General features: G+C 37.9%; 1 protein-coding gene across 1 annotated transcript; it reads left to right on the top strand.

Moving 5' to 3' along the window:
* The first annotated feature begins 1,094 nt into the window (after positions 1-1,094).
* LOC121514659 (dispanin subfamily A member 2b-like) lies at positions 1,095-3,622 on the top strand. The gene is made up of 2 exons (XM_041794877.1): positions 1,095-1,377; positions 3,192-3,622. The coding sequence occupies exons 1-2, from the start codon at positions 1,207-1,209 to the stop codon at positions 3,336-3,338; spliced, it is 318 nt and encodes a 105-aa protein (XP_041650811.1). The 5' UTR covers positions 1,095-1,206; the 3' UTR covers positions 3,339-3,622.
* Positions 3,623-8,080: the final 4,458 nt, after the last annotated feature.

Below are 8,080 nucleotides of genomic sequence, written 5' to 3'. Positions count from 1 at the left end.
CGTGACCCATTCAGTCACCGCTCATACCCCCACCCCCTCCTCTGCGTGCGTTACTCGGGGCCACACATGATCCGCTAATGCATATTAAGTTCATCATAATGGTCCAAAATGATTAAATGTTGCTGCTGGAAACCTGTGCAGTCTCCGTAAGGAGAATACAGCGTTTATTTAGTTTGTGTATGCGTGTCTGTGACTTTATAACTTAGTGTCCCCTCTGCTTCGTCATGTCTCCTCGTCTCACTGTCCGTCAGTCACTCATCTATCAGCTGTTGGCTGCATGTTTCATCAATCAGAAGCGCGACAGGCCGTTTCGTACTGCAGCGGTAAACCTAGCAAAACAAACTCTTTCAGCCCAACTCTCACCATAGAGTCCACTGTTCGCTCAAAAAACCGCAGTTATAGCCCCATTTAAACGTGCCCTGCTTGTTGTCTGACAGCAGACAGAGCAGAGATACACAACCGCTCACACTCATTTACATAAATGCTCATCTGTGCATCGTGTCCAACACTGTCAAAGCTCATATGAACAAAAAGTGCACAAAACGATCAAATAAACTATTTCTCTAGATTACAGGGAACGTGTTATTGACAGAAATATTTTTTTTGAGTGTTTTAAATATGGATGTACTTAAAGAGGATGAGAATTAGTTTAATTTTACTGATACAGCTCTTTATATCTCAGTCTGCTCTAAACAGTGTTTCAAGTACCTTCAAAGTAATATAAATGCTTTTATTATTATTGTTGTAATTGTGGCAATGAGTGTGTAGTAAAATAAAGATGTGGTAGACTATTGGAATGAAAGGTTTGATTTGTAGAGCATTAAAATGTACAGTTTGAGTCAGAGTTAGACAAACTGTATAAGCATTGATAGACTATTCATTACAAAAGGAGTTAGTTTAAACAACAGACCTGAATGCTTTGCAATTATGACTCATAGCTGTATAACGGACATGTTATCCACCCATCTATTTTTTTTCCAAAATTGGGAAAAAAGGGTTAAAATCTCGTCTCGCGAGATAACAGTCTTGTCCCACCCCTAGAGCATAGGGGTGTTGCCAGGTTGTTTATTGTCTCATTGGCTGACTTCTGAAAGAAAAACAACCTGTCTCACCCTTACACATCAGCAGTCACAGCAACACATTGCCAGATTGTGCACACTTTCCTGTTGCAGACATCTCTCCTGACTTACAGTTGGCCTGACTACGATGAATCCTGAAGGGTATCCTGCACAGTCTGGAGGACCTGCAGTGGTTAACACCACCACTGTGAACATCGTCGCTGAACCCCCCAAGGACCACATCATCTGGTCTCTCTTATGCTTCGTCTACACGAACCCCTGCTGTCTTGGACTGGTCGCTCTCATCCACTCCATCAAGGTCAGTTTAGAGGCCAAATTTGGCTTTAATCTGTTAAATTTGAAAAGACTTTAAATTCTATATAACTTTAAATTCTAGAGAGGATTTTTCAGCCTGCAAGAATAAAGGTTGCATCATCTGCATAGAAGATCTTACTTGGTGTTTTAACTATAAATACATGATTAGGCCTGACAGCATTTATGCATTAGTTGCAAAAAACTAAGATCCAAAATAGGTGCATACATTGTTGTAATCATGATTAATCACATACTTTGTCAGTTTCAGGACATTTTGATTAAGCCACCCATTAATATTGCATTTTGGTTTAAAGAAAAAAAAAACCTGAAAGAAAGCTCAGTGTTAAAGTCAAAAATTATCTGCACCTTGGTTTAAAACAAATTTACCTTATTTCCTTTTCAGTCCATAAAAATTTTTTTTTTTTCATGGTTGCATTAATTTCAAACTCTTTACCCCAAGATTTTTTTCATTCATTAAGAAAAGCAGGTCTGTATCCAAACAGGACATTCGAAACCCTTAGTTTAAAACTGGGGAAACACTACACAACTTTCACAGTCCTTGTAGAGTTTGAAAAGACCAGGAGTTCACACTAACAGACTGGTTTCTGCAGATTTTTGTATGTCGACTGAAAGACTGGGGATCACACACTTAAAAACTGCACCTAATGAGGGATCACAGACTACATGATTTGTGTAACCAGCTTAAAGGGATACTTTAACATTTTGGCAAATTCTCCCATTGCCATAATCTCTATAGTCTTACTAATAGGTTCGTTGCCTTTAGTTGTCGGTGCAAGCTGTTTTTAGATCGGTGGTGCAGAGTTAGGAGCTGCTCTGCCAACGCAATGGATTCTTATGGCATCCCTGCTTTTCCTTATCAAATTCATCAAATACACAATCCAACAACCCCAAAACGCTCTCGTGGACAAGTTGTGACCTTCACATTCACCACGCTATGAAATAATAATGTATAATTATGTAACATTACGGCATATGAAGCAAATACTCTGAACTATTTCTTGAGTAAACCACTGGGCGGAGTGACAGTGCAGCAGCCATGTCTGGAGTGTAGTTCCATCTTTGCATTTAACTTTAAAACATCGCCGTCTCGTAATGATAAATTGTCAAATTGCTTATTTGTCTTTGTCCTTCAGAGACAAATCATTCAATCCATCAAACAACACCAAACAAGAGTCAATGGTAGAATAATCTAAATTTTTCATGGGTGCAACCCACATACTCAGCTCTACTGCTCATCCCACAAACAAATGTGGTACCATTTAAAAGAGAAATAAACAGGCTTTCAAACATTATAAGATTAATTTCAATTTTTGCAACTGCTAACTTCCCGCAGTCTTCCTCAGAAGTCATAGAAAACGTCAAAATAACAACTCTACCAGACTGTCAAAAAGAAAAAAAAAGGAAAAATCATTTTTTTGTGGAGACAACATGAAGTCACACTCTCTTTGGCAAAGCCTGAATCTTAACTTTGTCTTTTTCTTGGTGTTACCATGAAGCAGCAACCAAAGTGAAATAAAATGTTTTAGACCACCCATCCATTACATAAACTAAACATTTTACAGTAAAGAATTAATATCCATGAACTTCATGCTGAATATTATGCTGCTACTAAACTCACACTGAGTACATAAGGAGCTATTAATCAAAAGAACAGCAGGTTTAGAGCCAACAAGATGTTTCCTTCAGATTAAAAAAGTGCACAGTAATGACACAAAGATGTTCAACAGTAAAACAGATGTTAAATGTTTGTCTCAAATATTGCTGAAGATCTAACGATACATGTTTGTGTCTTTTTAGGCCAGGGATCGGAAAATGGTTGGTGACCTGGAGGGTGCTCGACAATATGGCTTATCTGCCCGAAACTACAACATCGCAGCCACTGCTTTGTTTTGTTTGATTATGTTGATTTTCATAATTTCTGTATCTGTTAATTCTGGGAAATAATGTCTGAAGGTAATACAAGGAGCTATTACAACACAAACTATGGTGTGCCTTAGAATAGTACTGGAGTCGACTGATGCTGTGGCCCCATGCTATTGTTCCTCTGCCTGATTCTTATGCAAACATTGTGGGGTTTTCATTGCTTCATGCTTATTTCTGTTGAAAGTCCGCAGAGAATTTATTCTCTTTAATTTGCTGTCTGCAGTTGACATTAAATCCAACTCTTGTTTTTTTAATCATCTGCAATTGAGACATTTTTTATTTCAAATAAATAATACTCGCTTGTTTTCAGTTTCATTATCTTTGGATTGTCCTTGTTAAATTTTGGTTTCTATGGAAACGAGTCCATGTTTGTGTGCTCTTCTTCATTTTGTGTGATGAACCAGGCACAAACTTCATTTTTGGCACAACAACAGAAATATATTTAGACTTTCACAACCATCCTTTTAGAAATAAACAAAAATGCTCAATCACAAGAACAAATAATTGTACGTTTAGTTTTCGTCACACTCAAGTCATTCTAGTCTAGTTTTAGTATATAAAAATTCTTACATCCTAGCCCTTACTTTTAGTATGTTTTTTCTCTATCTAAAGTAACTCACTTGGTAGTTTAGTTTTAGTCACACTGAAGTCATTCTAGTCTAGGGGCGCAGGTGGTTAAGGCACGCCCCATGTACGCGGATGGCCCTTCACCACGTCTCTCCTCCGCTCTCGTCCCTGTTCCCGACTCTATCCACTACTCCCTCTATCAAATAAAGGCCCCAAAATGCCCAAAACAAACCTTAAAAAAAAGTAATTCTAGTCTAGTTTAAGTATATAAAGTTCTTACATTTTAGCCCTTACTTTTAGTATGTTTTTTCTCTATCTAAAGTAACTCACTGGCTATCATGCCTGACCTGTTTGGTTTAGCTGAAACAGACTCAAGTCCATTTGCAGAGTGGTACAGTTTGTGCAATGGTACAGACAAAACCACTTAAGACCACTTGAAAAGGTGGGTCTCCATCCACTTTTATCAGACTCTCATGTGGTCCATAAGTAGTGAAAACACAAGCCAAACTTAATCCAACCTAGGCCTGGCTCAAAATCTCCATTCCAGTTCATTCCAAAGGTGCTCGATAGGGTTGAGGTCAGGGCTCCTAGCAGATCAGTCAAGTCCTTCCACACAGAACTCATCAGACCATGTCTTTATAGTCCTTCTTTGTAGAAAAGGGCCTTCCCAAAACTGTTGCCACAAAGTTGGAAGCATAGCACTGTCCAAAATAGGGATGGGTAGTTGGTTCATAGCTAACAAATGAACCATAGAGGATGGAGGCTGAATAAATAAAGGTTTAATATTTTTCAAAATTAAGTATTACAAACTACAAATGAAAGTAAAACTTCTTTCTACTATCAGCTATATTATTTTACCTGTAAAGTGGCCTTGAGTGTTGAGAAAGGTACTTATAAATAAAATGTATTATTATTATTATTATTATTATTATTATTATCAATTATATGTACTGCACAGTTTTTTCCTTGTGCAGTTCTTTTCCAACTAACATGTTAACATTATTCGGGGAGGAGGGTCCGTGTGTTTCCTGGCATTTCCACTTCCTGGTTGAAATGGGTCTCAGACATCAAGAAAAAGAAAATTAAAAAATGTTCAGCTTCCCAGGTTTATTTTTTTTTCTTTTTCTTTTTTTGGCCAGTAACCATAAAATGAGAAAACGGCACCATATTTCCCTTTCTGCTTTTCGAACTGAAATGATAAAATGAGGAAAAAAACTGAATAAATTGTTGAATTTTGCGTTGTATCTCTTCCTTTTGTTGTTCACAATAAGGCAGCAAAGAAGCAGATCAAAAATGATCTGCTTTCCCGTTTTTTTTACAAAATCTGGGAAAAAAAAGAAAAACAAGCCATTTTCTTTTTTTGTTTTTTAAAATTTTAATTTATTTCACAAGAACAGATAAACAAATAACAAAATCTTTAAAAAGGGATCCAAATTTTGTTTGTTTTAATTCTGTTATTTTATTTTCTTGTTTTCATAAAACACTTAAAGCCTGTAAAGCCATCCACTGTGTTTTACAGTATAATAATAGGCCTATTTGCCCTATAGTAGTGTATTTCTGTACAGCATCAGCACATTTATTTTGGACTCCAAGATCTTAATATGGAGCATACGGTATAATACCAAAAAACTAATACCTTCCCCATCCAGTTGCGCACTCAAAGTTGGGCGCTCAAAATCCCCGATGAGTTTTCAATGTTTTTTTCTAATATGCACTGTGATCAGCAGGCTAGCTAGTACTGCCGAGGGTTTCTACCTTCATGGGGCCTCACATGACCTGACACGATCTAGAAACAGCTTGCACCGACAACTAAAGGAAACAGACCTATTGCTAAGACTATAGGAATTATGGCAATGGGTGAATTTGCCAAAATGTTGAAGTATCCCTTTAAATAGAGGTTAAATAAAATAAAATTTAAAAAAAAGTTTGAACTGTCAGCAATGATGAGTTTTGACTGTTTTCTGTGTGAGTCACGGACCACTGGTAATTTGAATCCACCACAGACAAAGAAGTCCACACTGTATTCTTACAAGTGAATATTGTCGGTATATTCTATGTAATATAAATATTTTCTACTTTACCGTAACGTGTCACATAGCTGTCTTTAACAACCTCCAGCCTCTGTTATGAGGAAGACTGTGGAAAAATGTTATTAGCTACCTAAGGACACATTCATGTATCACTGAGAGAATTGGAGGACTGCCCAGTTTCTCTGTTTACTGGAAATAAGCATCCTTGGAGGATCATGTAAACCAAGGCACATATTTGGTATGCACACCTAAAGAGTCATGTAATCTCTAACACACACACATTATGTGCACAAACACAATCAAGGGTATAAAAGTGTACTGTGAGGGAAGACTGGGGTGTCACTCATCTTTCAGTTTCGACAAACAGGATTCGTTTTGGGTGTTGGAGGTCCGGGGTTTATAGTTTCTCACAGGATTGACAACAATCTGCGTGTCAAAATAAGGTAAGACATTTCCTAAACATATTTAAAGTGGACATCCTGTGGGATAACGCAGATCTGTCACTGTCTGGCCTCTTTGACTTAAACAACCTAGGAGACACAGTCAGTGAGCTGATAGTAAAAGGGTGTAAACCTGCATGCAGACAGCAGAGGATAAAATTGGTGTAATTGCTCTAAGTGAGACAGAATTAGAACTGGATGATAATCAGCCGAGGACGAACAATACTGAGAGGGTTTGTGTTTGATGAGAAGCTGAGATTCTGCACACGGCCTGTGACTGACCAAGTTATGTTTTAGCATTTTGAAAAAAGGTAGTCTGAGGGCAGGGGCATATTAGGGATGTATGTCCATTGTTGAGCTGTAAGTCTAAGTTTTATGAGCTCTGAAAGGCCTGTGACTAACAGAATTATCAGATTCATGTACTGATATATGCTTACGTAGATTTTCAACAGAAAGCTCAACTAGAAGAGATAAACTTACCCTCCAACTTTCTGCTGAAGCTTAAAGGGATATTTCTGGAGTTTTGAAGACTCTAGAAGGCCAAATAACAAGAAATAATCTATCATTTCATATCTGAGCTTGTTTAAAGCCTAAAAACCTGAACTTTGACCGACTTAACCACACGACTGTCTAACTGTGTATATCATTATAAGTTGGAAACGTTGAATGTGAGTGTGTTAAATGCGGACTGAATGTTGGCCTAATTCTGAAACATGGATAATTAACACATGACTGAGAAGACACATTGCTTTAATTCACAGTTAACTCCATTCACATATCAAAACATATCGTGCCTCATAATGAGAGATTTGATTGTGAATATCTATTGCTGTATTCCTTTTACTCTGTATGCGTTAATTGGAACACTTAAGCCTCATTGACATGTTTGACGCCCAGTGAGCAGCTGGTAATTTCAAATATTGAACTAATACAGATGAATTTTGGTTAAAAATATTCAATTTTTGATGGTCTCCTTTTAAATTTGGCATCATGACAAAAGCACATCTAAACATGCATAAAATCACAACAACGCAGCTGTATTTGAATGGAACCTGAGGTAGTTGAAATGTTTTTCACTTGAATTCCGTGTTGCATTCATGGTCTGAAATACTCTGAGAACTTATGAAAACTTGCAAAGCAGGTTGCCCTCTGCATGTCTGGCATGACAACAGGCTGGGCCACTTGGGGGTTGGTTCTGGGCCACATGTGGCCCCCGAAGCACTACCTGGATACAGCCTCCAGCTTCTGTAATGAGGAATACTGTGTTTAGTGTTGGAAAATGTTATGATGTGTTTAAGTACACATTGATACATTATTGAGAGAACTGGAGGGCTGTCTGGCTCCTCTGTTTTGTCTAGGAATAAACACATAGACCAAGGCACATATTTGATAGCACACACACACATACGCACATCCAAAGAGTTATGTAATCTCTAACCCACACATTATGTGCACAAACACAGCCAAGGGTAATTAGAAATAAGATGGAAAAACTGCTCAAAAGCTGATTCATCAGGGACCATGGGCTCAAAGCTGGTCGCTGGATTCAAGTCCTGTAGCTTCTTTCCAGCAACATACCCTGATCTCTCTTCCAGTTTCTATAGCACTCTATAGTGAGGGCTCCACAGGTACTGCAAGAGGTCATTTACAGTACTTATAAAAATATTCACCCCCTTGGATGTGAATCCACGTTGCTTTAAATCCAGTGTGAAGTTTCCACATTCAG

Source organism: Cheilinus undulatus, linkage group 9, assembly GCF_018320785.1.
Source record: "Cheilinus undulatus linkage group 9, ASM1832078v1, whole genome shotgun sequence".
Lineage (NCBI taxonomy): Eukaryota > Metazoa > Chordata > Actinopteri > Labriformes > Labridae > Cheilinus > Cheilinus undulatus.
This window is presented reverse-complemented; position numbering and strand designations above follow the sequence as displayed.